Genomic DNA, 21,847 nt, shown 5'->3' on the forward strand with positions numbered 1-21,847 from the left:
ATTCTATCCGTTATTTATACATATCTAACGTATATTATGTATTACATATAAAAATTACAAGCACTGGGAGAGATATAAGATAAATAGGCCCCACGTGGGGCTCGCAGTCTAGGAGGGAGAACAGGCATTGAATCCCCATTTACAGATGAAGCAACTGAGGTCCAGAAAAGTTAAGTGAATCAGTGTATATTTCATATATGATTATATATGCTGATTACAGTAACTAAATAGCTAAACTGGGGAACTATAAATTGGGCTTATTTGGTTTTCTTCCCTAATTTCTAGCTTTATGGTAGTGGGGAAAGTTAAAGTTAATATTTTTTTCAAGTTACGGAGGTTTCCAAACCAGGGTGGCACAGAGTTGGGTATAATGGGAACAAAGCCTAAATATGGGAATGCTGTAACTTACGTGCCTTTGCTAGGAAGAAACTTTTACCAGTTATAATAGTTTTAGAGATTGATAGAGTCCACATTCTGTGGATGAGTTAACTGAGGGGCCATTGTGATGATTTGCTATTCCCTAGATCACGCAATGAGGTAAAAACCCAACCAAAGACACACAACTTAATGTTCCTGCCTGTAGCTCAGATCCCTTGCCAATACATCAAGTCACTTAACTTTTCTGGACCTCAGTTGCTTCATCTGTAAATGGGGATTCAGTGCCTGTTCTCCCTCCTACTTAGACTGCGAGCCCCACGTGGGGCCTATTTATCTTGATCTTCCCCAGTTCTTGGCATGTAGTAAGTGCTTAACAAATACCACAGTTACATCAAACCAAGTACATGGTCACCAAGTAGAGAGCTCTAGGGCCTTGCCAATTTAAAGCACAAGAATTTCTTCCAGGTAAATTAAGGAAAACCTGAGTCAGGGTAGCCTGACTCATTGATAAATGCTTCACTTCAACACTCTTACTGTCACATAGTCAAATTAAAATATTAAACCTTTACCCCTCTATTTACACAATTCTGAGCTATTTTGTTTTTTCTTTTTCTTTGTCATTTTTCCATTCCACTATCCTTGTTCCAGTCCCTTATTATTTCCAGATTACAGTTTCAGGGCCCCAGATTTCTTTTTTCTATAGCTTCTTAAAATGGCATGATAGGGAAAGGTAGCACATTCTAGAAATGACACAGATTCAGTGAAGGTATTTTACTGAGAGAAGTACAGTCAGTTATCCCATATCCCTGGGACTGTGTTCTTGAAGGAACACATATTAAGGAAAACTTGTCATTCTTACACCCTGACAACATCGCACCCATGCCCCAACCTTCTCTTCTGACCTAATATCAGTTGTTTCCAAAGAGATATGTTGACTGTTGGCCAAACAATTCCTAATTCTACTGCATTCCATCCAAAATATGTAGTGAAAATATGCTTTCTAGGACAATTGACCGTAATTTAAAAATCTTGGTTGAAGGGCACTGCAGAGTCAGTAATAATAATAATTGTGATATTTGCTAAGCGTTTACTATGTGCCAAGTACTGTACTAAGCGCTGGAGTAGATATCAGATCATCAGGTCTCACATGAGGCTCACAATCTAAGTAGTGGGGAGAACAATTATTGAATCCCCATTTTGCAGATGAGGGAACTGAGGCACAGAGAAGTGAAGTAACTTTCCCAAGGTCACACAGCAGGAAGTGGCGGACCCAGGATTAGAACTCAGTTCCTCTGACTCCCAGTCCCGGGCTGTTTCTAGTAATGGTGTTATGTCCAAACTCAAAATTTTCCTTTGCTTCCCCCCTCAAACCTGACGGTCATCACTTTTTATTATGTATTTACATACTGGATAATGTTCCCTATCATCCTATCTTTATATGTGTGACCTTGAATCTGTTTGCCCTAGTTAAAAGTAGAACAGTGTTGCCCAGGAAAAAAAAAACATCCTAATTTAGGCCCCAAACTGAATATTGCAACGCAAAGCAGGAGAGCATAATTAAATAGTGATGTAGGGAGATTGAAGGAGGTAAACTACATCAAGGAGTCCTAAATCTCTGCTGAGAGATTACGGGGACTGTTTGTGACACTTGGTTTGCTGCAGTAAGTCAAGGGGCCAAGATAGAATCTAGATCAAGATCCTTCTCTGCCCATTCTTACATTCCTGTCTTGTGCTTGCCCTAGAGTAAGCATTAAAATCAGGTTAACTGATTGTGATCGTTAGCCACAACGATCTGGGAACCGAAATCCGATCAATTGCCTTCATATTTGGAAAACTGGCAGCCTCATTCATATGCTATTCCATTTTTTCCCCATTTTCCAGATCCGGCCTGGATGAATTCAACAGGTGCATCTCAAACCCCCAGATTAGGTGGGCTGGTTCACCATTGGTATAATGGAAAAACTGCATTTCTCGGGGTCTTCGGCAGTTATCTGGGGGGTAGTGCTGCTGAATGTTGGGCCAAGCAGCTCCTGGGAGTTCCTTTGCTTACAGGGACCTTACAGCTCAGCATTTCTCCAACTCTGCTCCATGTTTTGTCTCTCTTCCTTTGGCAGGGCTTGGATTTTGACCTTTTGAATAATACTCGAGAATTTCCAATTTCCTCTTCCCTCCGACTGCTTTCACACCCTCTTCTTCCTGTTGCAGGACGTTGTTTTGAACACGTGGAAGAATGTTGTTCCGTGTGTATAGGATTTCTGAGGTAGAATGAAAAGGGAGGAACCATGTTCAGTTCCCCTCAACAGCGTGACACTTAAATGAAAAATCATGGCATTTATCAAATGCCGACTATGTGATAAATACTGGGGTAGATACAGTGGGTCCGTCAGTCGTACTGAGTGCTTACTGTGTGCAAAGCACTGTACTAAGAGCTTGGGGGAGTACACAGACACAATGAGTTTATAGAGTTAGGAGATTGGATTGAGAGTCACAATCTACCTTATCCCGTTTTACAAGTTAGAAAACTGAGGCGCAGAGAAATTAGTCAATCAGTCCATCAGTGGTGTTTATTGAATACTTCTGGGGTTTAGAGCATTGTACTGAGTTCTTGGGTGAGTACAGTTCAACAAAGTCGGTAGACTCATTCCTTGCCCACATTGAGCTTACAGTCCAGAGACGTTAAAGTGACTTACTCATTGTCATGCAGAAGGTCAGTGTTGGAGCCGAGACTCGAACCCAGGCCTCCTTCCTCCCAGATCTTTGCTCTGGGAGCACTAGGCCACACTGCCTCTCAGACCAGGGTCAGGCCCATACAAATGCTGATCGATCAATAATATTTGATTGATACTATAATAATAATAATAATGATGGTATTGTTAAGTGCTTACTATGTGTCAAGCACTGTTCTAAGTGCTGGGATAGATATAAGGTAATCAGATTGCCCCACGTGGGGCTACAGTCTTAATCCATATTTATTCTGTTTATTTTATTTTGTTAATATGTTTTGTTTTGTCCTCTGTCTCCCCCTTCTAGACTGTGAGCCCACTGTTGGGTAGGGACCGTCTCTGTAGGTTGCCAACTTGTACTTTCCAAGCGCTTAGTAGAGTGCTCTGCACACAGTAAGCGCTCAATAAATACGATTGGATGAATGAATTAATTAATTAATCCCCGTTTTACAGATGAGGGAACCAAGGCACAGAGAAGTGAAGTGACTCGCCCAAAGTCACACAGCTGACAAGTGGCGGAGCTGGGATTAGAACCCATGACCTCCGACTCCCAAGCCCGGGCTCTTTCCACTAAACCACACTGCTGGACTAAGCACTTGGGAGAGTACAACAGAGTTAGGAGACATCATCAATCATATTTATTGAGCGCTTACTATGTGCAGAGCACTGTACTAAGCGCTTAAGACATGAACACTGCCCTCAAATTTATTTGGCCCATGTTTCCAAATAAAAGCCCTTAGACCTTCAGTTCTTTGCTGCAGTCTAATACAGATGTAGTCAGATCTAATCTGGCCGAATATGAAATATTATCAACTAAAATTATATGAAACAAAACACAGATGTTTTTACTGAAATTGATTTAATCACACCTCACATTAGGTGACCTAGAGAGAAAATAAATATGTGCTCAGTAATAATAATAATAATGATGGCATTTATTAAATGCATACTGTGTGGAAAGCACTGTTCTAAGCACTGGGGAGGTTACAAGGTGATCAGATTGTCCCACGGGGGGCTCACAGTCTTAATCCCCATATTGCAGATGAGGTAACACAGAGAAGTTAAGTGACTTGCCCAAAGTCACACAGCTGACCATCGGTGGAGCCGGGATTTGAACCTATGACCTCAGACTCCAAAGCCCGTACTCTTTCCACTGAGCCTCGCTGCTTCTCTGTAGACACATATAGACACATATAGCAAGCCAGCAGGATAAGCTTGTTATGGTCTGCTAATTCTGTTGCATTGTACCCTCCCAAGTACTTAATTAAGCACTCGATAAATGAGATTGATTGATTGATTATATATATATAATCAATTATATATGGTTATATATAATCAAGTATATATGTTTGTACATATTTATTACTCTATTTATTTATGTATTTTACTTGTACCTATCTATTCTATTTATTTTATTTTGTTAGTATGGTTGGTTTTGTTCTCTGTCTCCCCCTTCTCGACTGTGAGCCCACTGTTGGGTAGGGACTGTCTCTATATGTTGTCAGCTTGTACTTCCCAAGCGCTTAGTACAGTGCTCTGCACACAGTAAGCGCTCAATAAATACGATTGATTGATTGATTGAGGCTCCACGAGGGTGCTCTATCCTACCATTGTACAAACCTCTGGGTGAAGACATGTGAAAAAAGAAAGGTCCATGCGGCAGTCTAAGAAAGATGAAGATTGTCCCCAAAATTTTTGCTTTAGAAAGGCAGAGGGCCACCAGATGGCTCTGGTTTCCAGACTGACTGAGAGGGTACCTCTCATTTCAAGTTGTTTGTCAAGTCAGAAGGAATACACCATGCGTGCCAGAGATGCTCAACAGAGAAAGACAAAAGGAGGAAACCAGTCACTAAAGAATCAAAGTAACACACGGCATTTTCCAGAATTTTTTGATAATCCTAGGAAAATTGGGACCGCTAAATTAAAGTAGCTGTCTGGCTACTTTGCCATGTACTTAACAATAAATTGTTGTGTCAGATTCTAACAGCAGGAGGTAAGAATTAGGTGGATGGAGAGAAAATGTAGAATTTTATAAAAATGGACAAATGGCTTTGATTGCACTTCTCGGTCTTGATGAATATCTGGTATATTTTCAAAAAAAACCCTTCCAATTTAGCTCATCTCCCAGACTTGGCTTTTTTTTTTTCCTATCAGAAAGCATGTCAATTTACAGAGCAATTCTGTTATGTTTGTTTCTTCTCCTGTAGTTTCTTTATGCCACGTACATAGCTCCGTCAGCTGCCCTTGATATTGGACTGGAAAAAGAAAAGAGAAAGGAAATTTATATGAAAATTCATCCACCTTTCGAGGACCTCTTTGACACAGCTGAAGAATATATTCTCCTCCTCCTCCTTGTTCCTTGGACAGAAATGGCAAAATTAGACAGAAGCACTTATGGGGAGGTAATGTAATAATGAATGATTGTGTGGGGGCTACTAAGGGGCCTTCTCTTTTACTTGTTTACTGCAAATTGATGATAAGCAGTGTTGTCTCACCAGAGGACTAATTGAAAAGTGTTTCTTAACAGAGAATATTTGGTTCACACATGTGTTGGGACTCAGAGTCAAGGTTTGGCTAGAATTCAAAATCGGGGGTGGTGGTGGCTCGCGGGGGGACAGCAGGGAGGGAAGTGTTTACTAAGCTCATTTTTTTATCGGGTCCACAATTGGTTATAAAACAGCCTGTATCCCAGGAAAAGTTTTTAATTCTGTGCTTTTTTCAGAAGTTAGAATTTTAGTTTTCTACAGCCAGTGAAATAACCCGAAATGCTAGCCTCTCCCTTGGCCACTATTCCCCTATGATATCCTGAGTATTGATTAATTGACAAAGTGCCACATTGTTTCTAGTTGGGTGAGTTAAGGCAAATGATACACCCATGGTAAATATAAACCTTTCATGTGTATCGTGAAAAGCAGATCCTCTGACTCCAGAGCTGCCATTTTAAAGCACCCCCAGATGTTTATCAGGTCTGAGTGCCCAATTGCATAAAAGATTCAACACATCTCTTTTCCTAAAAGGGGGGTCATTTTGAACCTCAGTTCTTGGATATTTTTTTCCTTATTGATGGGCTGAGGCAACTCTTTTAAGAATTTAGTTTGACTTGCAAACTACAACCATCCATGGATGTTTTGCATCAAGGTAATGCATGCTATAGGCATATTTTGTGTTCATTGTGGAAAGAGAATATCATCATGACATCTGTTCAGGTGGGACTTTATTCTTCCTCACCTTTTGTTTTCTGTTGCTTTTATTCTTTCTTCCAGAAACATTTCAAGAGTTTTCTTCAAAAAGCAAAAACCATAAATTCAGTAGTTGAAGTAAAAGATATCAGAAAGCTGCCCCCAGAGCACTAAATACAGGCCCTTGTTTGAATCGTGGTCCTTAAAATTTCCAGGCAAAAAGGCTTAATTTCTCCTGCATAAAATACGATATTTTGGAAAATTGCATAATTCACTCTAGAAGAATTATGAAGGTGATCACAGTGGTACAGCAGTCTATTTGGGTCTAATCACTTCTTTATTAGGTTCTTTGTCATTTACAGCAAAGGAGAAATCTATAATGACTGGTGGCTGACTGACTAGCAGATTGGCATGATATCCATTAGTCAATTGATAGCAATTATTGAGCTCCGTGTACACAGCACTGTAGTAAGTGCTTGGGCTAGTACAGCAGAATTCGCAGACTTGTTCCCTGCCCATAACAAGCTTACAGTCTAGAGCCTGGGGGAGAAGGTTCAGAGCAAGAGGTTAGCAGTGGGAGAGGCAAGAGAAAGGCACAATGAGGTGGCTACCTTGAGAGGGCCAGGGTACAAGCAGAAGTGTGATGGGATGAGAGCTGACAGAGTGTCTTAAAGTCAATGCTCTGGAGTTTCTGCTTGTTATGGAGGGGAATAATTCACCATTAGAGGTTTCAAGGAGTGGGGACACATATACAAATGGTATTCTAACCAGATAATCCAGGCAGTCCACTGAATTCTGGACTGGAGAAAGAAGAGACTGGAAGCAGAGAGATCAGCAAGGAGGCTGATGCAGTAGACAAGCCAGGCTATTGTTAATAATAATAGTAATAATAATGGTATGTGTTAAGTGCTTATTTTGTGCCAGGCACTGTACTAAACGCTGGGGTGGATACAAGTAAATCGAGTTGGACACAGTCCCTGTCCCACGTGGGGCTCTCAGTTTCAGTCCCGATTTTACAGATGAGGTAACTGAGTCACAGAGAAGTGAAGTGACTTGCCCAAGGTCACTTGACAGCAGACAAGTGGCAGAGCCGGGACTGGAATCTGTGACCTTCTGATTTCCAGGCCCGTGCACTATCCACTATGCCATGCTGCTTTTCCTATTAGAAGTAGCCTGGATCAGCACATTGATTGTTTGGCTGAAAGGAAAGGGGACAGATCCTGGAAATGTTGAAAAGAAAGGACTGACAGGATTTAGCGAAAGTCTGAATATGGGGGTTGAAAGAGAAGGAGTCGAGGGTAATGTCAAGGTCACATGTCTCAGAGACAAGGAGGATGATGGTGTTGTCGATCACACTGGGAAAATAAAGTGGATAGGGGATTTGGCTATATACTATAAAACGAGTCCTCCTTTCAAGGGGAAAATCAACGAAGGTGACTTCTTGGTAGATTAGAAGTTTGAGGTCTTTAAAATCAAACTTTAGAGAAGCAGCATGGCGTAGGGTATAGAGCCATTGTCTGGGAGTTAGAAGGTCATGGGTTCTAATCCTAGCTCCTCCACTTGTATGCTGTGTGACCTTGGGCAAGTTCCTTCACTTCTCTGGCTCATCTGTAAAATGGGGATTGAGACTGTGAGCCCCACATGGGACAGGGACTGTGTCCAACCAGATTTGCTCGTCTCCATCCCAGTGCTTAGAACAGTGCCTGGCACAAAGGAAGCGCTTTACAAATACCATAATTATTATTAAACTTTAATTCAGTGAATAATTGACTCTGCCTTAGTATTCCTACAGCATCTGAATGTTATATTGGCTTCCTTATTCTTTTCAGCCCATGTGACTGGCCTGTTGCCCAACATGTTCTCCACCTTTCTATAATGAATGCTGTATTGATGACATAAGATACTGTATTATTTTTATTAGGTGGAGCTGGTGGAAGAAACTCGACAGCTGGACTCCATGTACTTTAGAAAACTCCAGGCTTTGCATCAGGAGACAGTTTCCAAAAAAGATGAGGTAAGGCGGGATCCTACTAACCAAAACAAATTTTCTACTGCAGAGGGTTAACACTTTATGTAGCAGAAGAAGAAAGGGGAGCAGGGTTGATAAACTAGCAGGTTTGGCACTGTTTCTTTCTGTTCCTTCTCACAGCACCTTGCAGTTGACAGCTATCAACTTTTAATGGCATGTTTAACAACAGAACTGAAAAATAAAACAGATGAGCTAGGCTTGGGAGTTAAGAGCTCATATTCTTTGGGTCAGGAAGTCATCCTTTCAGCCAGACCTGTCCCTCTTGAATACTATTGGTCAGTATAATGATAATAATAATAATAATTATGGTATTTTTTAAGCACTTAATATGCACCAAGCCCTGTTCTAAGCCCTAGGGTGCATATAAGGTACTTAGGTTGGACACAGTCCTTATCCCACAGAGGGCTCACTGGCTCAATCCCCATTTTACAGATGAGGTAACTGAGGCACAGAAAAGCAAAGCAACTTGCCTAAGGTCACACAGGAGACAAGTGACAGAGCTGGGTTTAGAACCCACATCCTCAGACTCCTAAACCCGTGCTCTTACCACAAGGCCATGCTGTCAGTATCTGCACAGCAGCAGTGACCTTATTTTCCACTGGGTTGTTAAGAGTTTTGGCTCTTCTCAGCAGGAGAGAAGGGCTCAGGTTGCAGCAAGAAGAGCAACGGTGAAAAGAAATAAGGGAAGCCAGTTTCAAGAAGGCAGATAGGCCAGGCTATTTACGCATTTATAATTTCCATTTATAAAGACACAGCCCTCCCAGTTGCTCCTCAGGACAATTTTTAGCAAGTACAGAGTTAAAAGCATCAATTAACTACATAAAACCATGAGATCACTTTAGCAGCATTGAGTCAAGGTTTAAACATTATAGAAAAATTTAAACATTTTAAGGACACTCGAAGGGAAGGAGGTTACTCCCTCATATTTCCCTTTCCTAAGAACAAGTCAATTAAAAATACACATTTTTTTCACCAAAACTTTTTTCACCAAAAATACACATTTTTTTTTTCACCAACAGCAAACTGCTGCTCTTCCAAGCCAGAAGAGGCCAAAAGTTCTTAAAACAAAGTCCTCTGTAAAGCGTCAGTCAATCCTATTTATTGAGCACTTACTATGTGCAGAGCACTGTACTAAGAACTTGGGAGAACACAACAGAGTTGGTAGACGCTTTCCCTGCCCACAGTGAATAGGGCATGTTGAGCACCTGTATACATAGCTATCATTATTATTATTATTATTATTATTATTATCCCCTGGGTTCTAGACACAATTCTGTCATTGAATGAATTGCCGAGAGGCTATTCAGTGCTTTGCACATAGTAAGCGCTTAATAAATGCCATTAATATTATTATTAGGGCTATGAATTAATCGTTCTTATTTATTGTGTGTGGTGCACTGTTCTAAGTGCCTGGGAGAGTACAGTATAGCAGGATTGGTAGACATGTCCCCTGCCCACAGTGAGCTTACAGTCTAGAAGAGCTTCTTTCACATGATTTCTTCATTTATAGAACAGGAAAGATGACTTTTATTTTTCAAGGGTTTTGGGGTTTTCACTTAAAGAAAAAGTATTCTCCTTTTACAGTCTATGTATGTCTTTCCCAACAGGGCACTGCTGTTGATATCAGTGATTTGCCAGTCATCTGCATTTCCAAAGACACAGAACTTTGGAATAAAGTTCCTGAGGAGTTCAGGAATTTGAACCTCAATTTCTTGATCCAAAACAAGATGGAGTTGGAATACTTCCGTCAGTTTCTTGAGACTCATTCTGCTATGTAAGTAAAGCAAGAATGCACTTGAGAATAGAAGTTAAAATACTGCACCATCTTTCCAGAGATGTTGGTTTGAATCAAATCTCTCTGATTTATGGGGCAATCCAGGGCCGTCATGTTAAATTTTATAACTGCTGGTCATCTTCATCCACAATTTACAGCTTTTGGGAGGGAACACAGTTTAGTTCTAGCACCTCTCAAAATTAAATTCTTCTACATTTTCACCCATTTTCTTCTGATTAAAAGGATTGGATTGTTAATGCTTTCAAACTTGTTAGAAAATGAATTCTTTCCATTTAGGTTTTTCTTCCTCTCTCCTTTGTCTGCGTTGCTTCCTTTGTGAGGTGCATATACTGCTTCTTGAAGGGAAGATGACTTACATAGTACAGGGCCTTTTGACTGTGCTATTGAAGCATTTGTTTTCCCTATCTAAAGATTAGGGAATATGGGAATTTGACGTGGCATTTGGTAGCTATTATTGTAGTTTTGCAGAATGTCCAAGAAATGTTCTGACATATATGCCAGGTGTAGCTACAGCTGTGGACTCAGGGACATAGTCATTATTGATTTATTACTATTTCTGGGAATTACCTTTAAATATTAGTGGAAGCTGGGTAGTGAAAGACAGAATTTGGCCCTAATTCTCAGCTTTGATCATTTGATAATGTGACTCTTTTTGCCTTGACAGAAGCTCTCTTCCTCCCTTCAAAGCCCTACTGAGAGCTCACCTCCTCCAAGAGGCCTTCCCAGACTGAGCCCCCTTTTTCTTCTCCTCCTCCCCATCCCCCCAACCCTACCTCCTTCCCCTCCCCACAGCATCTGTATATATGTTAGTACAAATTCATTACTCTATTTATTTTACTTGCACATATTTACTATTCTATTTATTTTGTTAATGATGTGCATTTAGCTTTAATTCTATTTGTTCTGATGTCTTGACACCTGTCCACATGTTTTGTTTTGTTGTCTGTCTCCCCCTTCTAGACTGTGAGCCCGTTGTTGGGTAGGGACCGTCTCTATATGTTGCCAACTTGTACTTCCCAAGCATTTAGTACAGTGCTCTGCACACAGTAAGCGCTCAATAAATACGATTGAATGAATGAATGAGTGAATGAAAAGTACTGACACATCTAGTTCCCCTTCTTTTAAGGGTGTGTGTGTGGGTGGGTGGGTGTGTGTGTGTTGGGTTTGGGGGCTGGAGGGGCAGAAGTGATCTAAAACCAGAACACAATTAAACTGGCATTCCACATCTGGTCACTCACATCAACTGACTGTTAAATGCTGTCAAAACAACGGCTTGTTTGGTATTCTGTGTAAATGACATAATCCAAATAACAAGAGCTGTGTTTTGTGTTTTCTCGGTAGTATGGACCTGATGTGCTGGACAGAGATTGAGCAATTCAGAAGAATGCTCCACAAAGATAAAGACCAAAGAGGGGCAAAATCCATAGCTATTAAAAATAAATATCTAAATAAAAAATACTTCTTTGGACCCAACAGCCCAGCTACAAGAGCTCAACAGGAGCAGGTAAAAATATAGAACTGATTTCTCACTTTGTAAGTAAACTGTTTTATTCCAATTTGTGTTATTTGAAAGCACTGTCCTTTGATACGTTTGGTTTTAACCAGTTGCCCCTTAAGTGCTTTTTAAATTCCTTATTTCTCAAGATGTTTGATTCACTCTTTGGGTTTTTCTTCAGACGTGGTCCAACATGGTCTAAGATCTTTTTAAAAATAATTTCATGTTCTTATGAAAAGGAAAGTAAAATTGCAGTTTAATAATGCGCCCTATTGTAGTAGAATGTCAAGGACCAAATTATTGGTTGTTTGTTGAAATCTTCTACAGTGGTGCAATGATTTCTCGTTCCTCCTGGAGCAAAACGCGTAGGCATATAAAGATTTGTTCATTCGGCTTGTTTAAAATGTGTCCATTTTCTGACATCTCGGGGTGTTAGGGTACGGTCGCAAAATAGGAGGCCTTCCCAGACTGAGCCCCTTCCTTCCTCTACCCCTCCTCCCCCTCCCCATTCCCCCCACCTTACTTCCTTCTCTCCCCACAGCACCTGTATATATGTATATATGTTTGTACATATGTGTTGCTCTATTTTATTTGTACATATTTATTTTATTTATTTTATTTTGTTAATATGTTTTGTTTTGTTCTCTGTCTCCCCCTTCTAGACTGTGAGCCCACTGTTGGGTAGGGACCGTCTCTATATGTTGCCAACTTGTCCTTCCCAAGCGCTTAGTACAGTGCTCTGCACACAGTAAGCGCTCAATAAATACGATTGAATGAATGAATGAATGAAAATAGAAATTCATTGTTTTAATCCAGTAGTTTAAAGAAAAATCCAGTGGACCCCCCATTAGGTAGTGCCAAATTAAAAAGACAGATCTCCAGAACAAGGTAAACTCAATTTCAGTAGACGAGGAGAGGGAGTTTCTTTCAGAGCTGAGCACCCCCAGGCCCCTGTGCCAGAATATCCCGCTTAGATCTCAATCTGGGACCGATTAACAAAATGGCCTGGATAGCCAACAAGCACAAGTATGAAATAAACACATGGAAGGCATTTGTTTTCCATCTGCATTGTGCTACGTTACGTGAGGTTTCGTGGCATCTGATGCTACTGTGTGAACCCTGTTCGAGTACAACATATACCAAGAATTTAGTACTTGATTGAAGAAAGACTCCCGCCTGCATGCTTTGGGCAGATTCCTATTTCTGTGGGTGAATCCATGCATGAGCCTCAACTCCCTTCCCCACATTCTCATTCCTCTTGTAAATGAAAGATCAGTTGCGTTTTGCCCCAACTTCCTCTCATAGATAACCCCACACTGGGAGCAGAATCTAGCAGAGGGTTAGCTATTTTTCTACTTTTCCCCCTCTCAGATATTTTAGTTGTTTCCGTGGACAGGAGGGAGACCAGCAACCCTGAGACAGGGAGGAGAAGCCACATTGCATGGCACTGCTCTGCCTCAAAGTCCTGGGCCTGGGTAGGCTAGCCTAATAGATGGAGCACAGGCTTGGGAGTCAGAAAGATGTGGATTCTAATCCCGTATCCAGCACTCGTCTGCTGTGTGACTTTGGGCAAGTCACGTCACTTCTGTGCCTCAGTTACCTCATCTGTAAAATGGGGATTAAGACTATGAGCCCCATGTGGGACAGGGACTGTGTCCAACCCGATTAGCTCGCATCTACTCCAGTGCTTAGAACAGTGCTTGGCACTTAGTAAGCACTTAATAAATATTATTAACATTGCTGGGGAAAGAAGAAGGGGCTCTTTAGGAGTAATTAGAAGCATTCCCTGAAACCCCTTCTCCTCCTCTTTCTTCTCCTCTTCCTTCTCCAACTTCTTCTCCTCCTCCTCCTTCTCCTTCTTCTCCTTCTCTGCCCCTCCTCCTCCTCCTTCTTCTTCTTTTTCTTATTTCCTTTTTCTTTTTTCCTCCTTCTCCTTCTCCTCCTCCTCCTCCTCCTCCTCCTCCTCCTCCTCCTCCTCCTCCTCCTCCTTCTTCTTCTTCTTCTTCTTCTTCTTCTTCTTCTTCTTCTTCTTCTTCTTCTTCTTCTTCTTCTTCTTCTTCTTCTTCTTCTTCTTCTTCTTCTTCTTCTTCTTCTCCTCCTTCTTCTCCTTCTTCTCCTTCTCCTTCTTCTTCTTCTTCTTCTTCTTCTTCTCCTACTCCTTCTTCTCCTCTTCTCCCCTCTTCTCCTTCTCCTCCTCCCCCCTCTTCTCCTCCTCCTCCTCCTTCTCCTTCTCCTTCTCCTTCTTCTTTTTCTTCTTTTCTTTTATTCTTTTTCTTTTTTCATTTTTCTTCTTTTCTCATCCTCCTCCTCCTTCTCCTCCTTCTCTTCCTTCTCCTCCTCCTCCTCCTCCTCCTCCTTCTTCTTCTTATTTCTTCTTCTCCTTCTCCTCCTTCCTCCCACTTCCACTCAGAAAACTTTAAAAATACTTTTCTGCCGTACATCCACTGCCTCGACTTTACTTCTGGTGCGGAGCTGTGATGTAGTTGATGTAGTTGAGGCTATAAGTGGATATGTGCTATGGGTTTTAAAGCCAAATTCGTGATGCCTGTATTATTTACACTAAAATCATAATGTGCTTGAAGTCAACAGCCTTATAAATATTAAGGTAAATTTCTAATAACCAATAGAGTCTTGGGTTTCATAGGGATTTGTGTTCATATTATTTATAGAATTTGAATTTTAAACACTTGTCAATGTTTTATTTAATTCCTCTCTTTTCAACATTTATACTGGGGGCCATACAAAACGGAAAGATTTTAGTTCTCACTTTTGCATAGTCAGTTGACTATGGACAAAACTTTTAAGTTGTTAGTGCCTCAATTTCTCCATCCAAAAATGGCTTGCCACTTTCAGTCGACTACTTTCAAGAACAGGAATAAATATATTGTGACTGCCTGGTGATATAAATGCATAACAATAATCTATTTCCCAATTTTTGAAGTCCATAGTATCAGTTTCTAGTGATATTCAACTACCACCATCTCTAGACACCTTCCTGCAAATTTGAGCCATTTTGATCCCTTTCTTACATTTTTTTCTGTCTTTCTCCATCTCCACATTGATCTTTGGGAACTTCAATATTGTGCTCTCCCAAGCGCTTAGTACAGCGCTCTGCACGCAGTAAGCACTCAATAATTACCATTGATCGAATGATGACAACAGTAACAATCACATGTAATCAAAATTCAAAACCTCGTGATGGAGAAGGTGGATAATGTACATCAAAGCAGACTATTTGACTTAAATCCTAGTCTTTTTTTGATTTCTCTCACTGAACTGGAAGCCCGTTTCTTCCAGGAGGCATCTTTAGTGGTGTGGAATTAACAAGTAGTCTATTCATTCATTCAGTCATATTTATTGAGCGCTTACTGTGTGCAGAGCACAGTACTAAACACCTGGGAAGTACAAATCGGCAACATATAGAGGCGGTCCCTACCCAACAACGGGCTCACAGTCTAGAAGGGGGAGACAGACAACAAGACAAAACAAGTAGACAGGTGTCAATACCATAAGAATAAATAGAATTAGAGCTATATACACATCATTAATAAAGTAGAGTAATAAATATGTACAAATAAAATAGAGTAATGAATATGTACAAATATGTGCAAGTGTTGTGGGGAGGGGAAGGGGGTAGGACAGAGGGAGGGAGGGGGTAATGGGGAGGGGAGGAGGAGAGGAAGAAAGGGGGGCTCAGTCTGGGAAGGCCTCCTGGAGGAGGTGAGCTCTCAGTAGGGCTTTGAAGGGAGGAAGAGAGCTAGTTTGGTGGATTTGTCGAGGGAGGGTATTCCAAGCCAGGGGGATGATGTGGGCCAGGGGTCGATGGCGGGACAGGCAAGAATGAGGCCCAGTGAGGAGGTTAGCGGCAGAGGAGGGGAGGGTGCAGGCTGGGCTGGAGAAGAAGGGAGGTGAGGTAGGAGGGGGCGAGGGGATGGACAGCCTTGAAGACGAGAGTGAGGAGTTTTTGCTTGATTTGAAGGTTGATAGGCAACCACTGGAGATTTCTGAGGAGGGGAGTGACATGCCCAGAGTGTTTCTGAGAATAACTGAAAGAGCATGGACCTGGGAGTGTCAGGACTTGGGTTCTAATCCTGGCTCCACCACTTATCTGCTGTGTGTGACCTTGGGCAAATCATTTAACTTTTCTGTGCCTCAGTTACCTCATCTGTAAAATGGGGATTAAGACTGTGAGGCACCATGTGGGATGTGGACTGTGTCCAACCCGATTATCTTGTATCTACTCCAGAGCTTAGTACAGTGTCTGGCACATAGTAAGCACTTAATAGGCACTTAATAAATGCCATTTAAAAAACCCAAAAAACAGAAATGACCTCTCTCACTTCAGTATAACTGGCCTGCCAGGACCTTAATCTCTTTAACTTGGAGATCTATAGTATTATTTGAAATGTAAGTGTGATCATGCCTCAAGTTAAATGGTATAGCAAAGGAGTACATATCTGGAATTTTTTTTAAAAAAAAACTTCCTGCCATAAAATGGTTAGATGTTTCTGGTAGATGCAGAAAGAATGAAGCTGGAAATAATGAGAGGGATAAATGGTAGTCGTCCCATTTTTCTTCCTGGATCAATCCATCAGTGGTATTTGTTGAGCACTTACTTAACTGTGTACAAAACACTGAACTAAGTGCTAGGGAGAGTACAATGCAATAGAGTTGGTAGACATGAGCCCTGCCATCAAGGAGCCTATAGTCTAGTGGGGGGGACAGATATTAAAAGACATTAATTACTGTTGTAGCATGATTTTTTCCAGGCCTTTGTCTTCAATAAATCATGTTTATTGAGCATGTACTGCATGCAGGGCACTGTACTTTGCACTTGGTAGAATCATTCAGTTAGTCGTATTTATTGAGCACTTATTTGTGCAGCACTTGGTAGAGTACAATATAATAATTTAACAGACACATTCCCCGCTCACAATGAGCTTACAGTTTAGAGTACAACACAACAATATAACAAATTACCTGCCCATAATGAGTTTACAGTCTACAGGGGGAGACAGTCATTAAATAAATATATTATGGCTATGTACATAGGTACTGTGGAGCTGGAGGAGGGAGTGGTGAATTAAGGGAGCAAGTGAGGATGACTCGGAAGTGGGAAAAGAAGATGAGGGCTTAGGGAAGGCCTCTTAGAGGAGATGTTTGAAGGCACATCTCCTCCAAGAGGCCTTCCCTGATTAAGCCCCCTCTCCTCCCACGTCCTTCTGCACTGCTCTTACTTGCTCCTCCATTCATCCTCCCTCCCATCCCCACAGCACATATGTATATATCTGTAATTTATTTATTTATCTATGTATATTAATATCTGTCTCCCCCTCTAGACTGTGAGCTTACTGTGGGCAGGAATGTGTCTGTTGTACTCTCCCAAGCTCTTAGTACAGTGCTTTGCACACAGTAAGCGCTCAGTAAATACGACTGAATAAGGCTTCGAAGGAGGGGAGAGTAATTGTCTGTTGGATGTGAAGAGGGAGGGCGTACCAGGTCAGAGGCAATCCTAATAGTAGAAGTTATGTTGAGAAAAACACTGAAATGTTCTTGCTGTCTCTTTATGATTTCTTCCTCATCTGTGAAGAGACGGGCACCATTTTTACTCTTTTTGAGGTGCCAAGATCGCATGAATGTCTTTAGTGAAGTAAAGGAAATGAGCTGTAAAATCACCTAAAGCTGTGCAGTTGTTTTTTTGCCCAGAGATGTTCAAACATCATCTAATTGTTATTTCATTTGGGTTTTCGTAGATAATGCAGTTAGATGGAGGCTGGGGAAAGATTCTCCATGAACAGCTGTCTTCATCCGTTCTGCTAGAAATTCAGAAATATGTAAGGAGGAGGCTAGAAAGCACGTGGTTACCAATGTTCCTAGCCAATGATGAATTTGCAGCTCGTCAGAAAATAAAGGTAATGCACGGAGTATGGGCTTGCACATTCGGTATGTAGATTGGTGGTAGTTGAGTGTAGAGAATGCATGAGGTCATAGCTTGTTAATATTAACAGGAAAGCACTCAAGCAATTCCTGAAGCTATTGCTTCCTTTATTAAACTGACCAGACTGTTTGAGGGAGTGGTTATCCGGAAATGCTTTCAGAATTGCGTCAACCAAGAGAAGTCATATCTACTAGCAGGGAAAAGAAAAAAAATTCCAGTTTCACCGTGGGAAGCAGCTGAGTGGTCTCATAGTGGGAGAAGAATATCTGTAGACAAGCCCTGGGTTGTTTTGATTTTCTTATTCCACAAGGCAGACCCAGCTCAGTGGAGATGATTCCAGCCACCAGGCTAAACCTATGACTCTTCCCATTAGAATTTACAACCTTTCTTCACTAGACTTCCCTTAGGGCTTTTATTGGAATATGGAGTGGAAAGATTCTTCGCCCCCAAGGGTATCAGTCCAAATTGATTTAACCTGCAATATTCACTGAACATTTTCATGGTGTTCTCAGTTCCTGAAATGCTGCTAGAAGGGACTGTGGGTGAGTGGCCAAAAAAATTCAATGTACAGGCCCAGTCTGTTCACAGAGCCCAAAATAGAGAAACAGCATAGCCTAATTCATTCATTCAGTCGCATTTATTGAGTGCTTACTGTGTGCAGAGCACTGTACTAAGCGCTTGGGAAGTACAAGTCGGCAACATACAGAGATAGTCCCTAATGGATAGAGCATGGACCTCGGAGTCAAAAGGCCCTGGGTTCTAATCCCGGCTCTGCCGCTTGTCTGCTGTGTGACCTTGGGCAAGTCTATTCACTACTCTGTGCCTCAGTTACCTCATCTGTAAAGTGGGGATTTAGACTGTGAGCCCCATGTGGGATGTGGACTGTGTCCAACTTGATTAGCTTGTATCTATCGCAATGCTTAGTACAGTGCCTGAAACATAGTAAGTGCTTAACAAATGCCCTTAAGAAAAAACTGCCACTGTCACCATTAAGGAATCATTAAGAGTTCTGCATGACCCCTTTTAAACTCTCCCCTGGTTTCTGCCTAGAGGACATAAATTCAAAGAAAAAACACCAATACTGCTCCCCCAAAGCTCAAAAAAAAATCGTATTTGTTAAATGCTTACTATATGCCAGACACTGTACTAAGCACTGGGGGTACGTACGAGTTAATTAGGTTGGACACAGTTCATGTGACACATGGGGCTCAAAGTCTGAATTCCGTTCTTACACACGAGGAAACTGAAGCACAGAGAAATGAAGTGATTTGCCCAAGGTCACCAGCAGCAAGTGGCAAAGGTGGGATTAGAACCCAGTTCCTTCTGACTTCTAGGCTGGGCCATGCTGCCTCTCTGTTTCTTGACCCTGAACATGTTACCTGACCTCGGTACCCCCCAAAACCTTACTATAAGGTTGAGAAAACAGTATCAGTCTACCCCACAGAAGTGCTGGAAGAAATCACGTCTACATCGCTGATGGTTCTGCAGTCTCTTCCATCCGAAGGTTTCACAGTAACAGTTATAAACAAGCTGGTTTTATCTTTAGTTGCAGATGAAGGAGGTGGCTGAGGATCTCATCGTCCAAAAACATGAAAAAAAACTTGGGATCTGGAAGGCAAGTAAGATTTGCTGTACTCCTTTGCCTCACGAGGTTTTCCCTGTTTCTCTGTCAGAGTTTCTGTTTTTCTTTCCCCTCCCACTTTGAAGACCCTCATGGAAGACATTGTATTCTCATTCAAGTAGGCCCAAAGTGCTCTTTAAAACCCAACTGGCAGGTCTTCTTAATTCGCCAAGGGAATCACTGTGAGACTTGACCGAAGGAAAGGATTGCCTCTGCAGTACTCCTCAACCCTGCCAACCCAGGGATTGTGTGATTGTACTTCTAATATATGTTTATCTTCATTTTGCATGCGATGGATTTATTGAGACAAGCTGTTCATTCCAGCATCTGGTAGTTTATTTATTGTTGAGACACAAAAGAGAATGTGAACTATGCAGTAGAATCAGCAGGTTAAATCATCTCACAATATCTGTTTTACTTAGAATTGCATATTAACCTCAGTAGTACCGAAGATAATATCATTTTGATGAGTCTTAAAAACACTGTTATATGACATTTCACTTGAAATTTGCCAGAATTTTTTTTTTCAAAAGCGTGAAGAACAGCAGCACAGAGTACAAGTTTATGTGCATTTTGACCATTTTGCCTTCTGCTGATCTCACTTCAGTCTCTCTTTGTATTAATTCTCCCAATTTTTTAAAAAAGGATAAAAGACTTAATCACCACTGCACGTTAGTAATAAGGTGTGTCTTGAGGTGCAGAGAGAGAGAGAGAGAGAGAGAGAGAATGTGTGTGTGTGTGTGTGTGTGTGTGTGTGTGTGTGTGTGTGTGTGTGTGTGTAAAGAATGTTTTCCACAATTTTTCAAGACATTTTAGGTAAGGAATAAACTGCCTTCGGCAGCAAGTTCTTAGTCTATGTTTTTGTTGGATTGCCAATGTGAGTGAAATTGCCTTGCATCGATACTCAGAAGGAAAAGCCAGGAAGTAAAAGAAGGCTTTGATCACTTGATAGGCATCCCTCTACCTTCCAAATGAGTTTGGAATACATTTCTATTTTGAAATGAAGATATTTGATCTTGGTTTAGAGCATACACCTGGCAGGTTGACTACTATCTTCATAGAATCCATGGCATTTTTTCAGAAAAATTATGACCCTCTTGACAGGATCCATGTCTGATTTCCACCTATATGCTCTTTTCCACCACTTAGTACAGTTCTCTGCACCTGGTAAACACTTAATAAATACTATTACTACTATTTTTGGCTTGATCAAATTTGAGTTTGAATGCTTTCTACATTTAAATTTCCCTCGTAGTTTTACTCAGTAAAAGTATTCACTATTTTGTCTCTCCTCAGCCCTTGATCAGCTTCACATTGTTAATCCTTGATTCAGTAATGCCCATGGACTTTTGAGGCCATTTTATAGCATTTTTAGCAATGAGTGATTTTACCTTAGGTGGAAAATTGGGTTCCATTATAAATTCCCATTTAAAAAAAATCAGTTTCTAATTTTTTCCTTCAAAAGAGTGGCTTGGGAGTGAAATTTTCTATGCCAAAAGCCAGTCATTTCTGGGAAACTGAGTAGAATGCATTCACCTGCTTTTGAATTGTAAGTGCAAAAAATTGCCTAGTATTTAAAAAGTGTCCGTGTTCCCCTCTACTTGTAAAATCAAAAAATGGCTAAAGGGAAAAGCTGATTTATTACATTTCCCAGCTGAGATGGCTTTAGTATGAAGTAAGCTTACATCTGTTTGACAAAATATTTTCTATTAAAAATTTTTGGTTTGCTTCTATTAAAAAGTTGTTTAGAGCATTTTCTGGTGAAGAATGCTTCTGTAAAGGACTAGCTTCAGCCATTGAGCTGCTTTTCATTTATTTTAAAATTAGTTCAATGGATGCAAAAATCATATTAATAGAATAACGAGGTTGAAAAATCAGACCCAGAAGTTAGGCTTCCAATAGCAACAGTATAGTACATAATATTTTCTGTTCAAATATTTTCCTTAAATGTGGTTTCTGATGATGGCATTGCACTTTACTATGGAACATGGACTATGCAGGTTCAGTTAATGTTTCCATAGGAACAATAATTCTGGAATTTCCTGTCTTTTGAGTACTTAATTTTTGAACCTTTAACCTGACATTAATGTAATCTTTGCAGTTTGTTCAAAGATGATAAAAATCACTCGCATCTGCCTGTGGAAAATGCACTATCTAATTTTAGAGAAATTAGGTTTTCTTGGTTTCTTTTTATTTCTTCAATTGAGACACATGAAGTAGAAAGATTTTGCTTATAAACGTAATGAACATTTAATGTAATTTTTGGACTTGGTCCCTGACATGGTTTTTAATTTTTATTCACCCGAAACTATCTGTGAGTACGCACAAGTGCACTCAAAATACCCATTTCAAAATCAGCAAGCGAGGTAAGGCAGAGGCATTTTAATGGCATTTGTAAAGCACTTACTATGAGTCAAGCCCTGTTCTAAGCACTGATGTAGATACAAGTGAATTAGGTTGGACACAGTCCCTTTGATTCACTGCTAACCCTTTCAACCTGTCTTCTCTCAGGGTGGAAGTTTGAGAGGCCACCAAGGTCATGCCCTTCCTCAGATAGAGCCTTAACTAACCTGTCCAGGACAAAGGGGGTATATCATTTTTATATCATTTAAATAAAAGACCCAAGAAAGTGTTCTGTTTTTTTGAAAACCGCTATTTTTACCACAATAACCAATTCCAGTGTTTCACA

General features: G+C 40.8%; 1 protein-coding gene across 3 annotated transcripts in view; it reads left to right on the plus strand.

Annotated features, from left to right (window-relative positions):
• RGS22 (regulator of G protein signaling 22) overlaps positions 1-21,847 on the plus strand; it is a 142,651-nt gene that overhangs the window by 84,429 nt on the left and 36,375 nt on the right. For 2 of the 3 annotated variants that reach the window (XM_038745204.1, XM_038745202.1), the window contains 6 exons: positions 5,309-5,503; positions 8,202-8,294; positions 9,917-10,083; positions 11,446-11,608; positions 17,353-17,511; positions 19,084-19,152. In XM_038745204.1, the coding sequence (XP_038601132.1) occupies positions 5,309-5,503; positions 8,202-8,294; positions 9,917-10,083; positions 11,446-11,608; positions 17,353-17,511; positions 19,084-19,152 (846 nt within the window). The remainder of the gene's footprint in view (positions 1-5,308; positions 5,504-8,201; positions 8,295-9,916; positions 10,084-11,445; positions 11,609-17,352; positions 17,512-19,083; positions 19,153-21,847) is intronic. The other variant, XM_038745205.1, reaches the window with a different exon arrangement.

Source organism: Tachyglossus aculeatus, chromosome 4, assembly GCF_015852505.1.
Source record: "Tachyglossus aculeatus isolate mTacAcu1 chromosome 4, mTacAcu1.pri, whole genome shotgun sequence".
Classification (NCBI taxonomy): domain Eukaryota; kingdom Metazoa; phylum Chordata; class Mammalia; order Monotremata; family Tachyglossidae; genus Tachyglossus; species Tachyglossus aculeatus.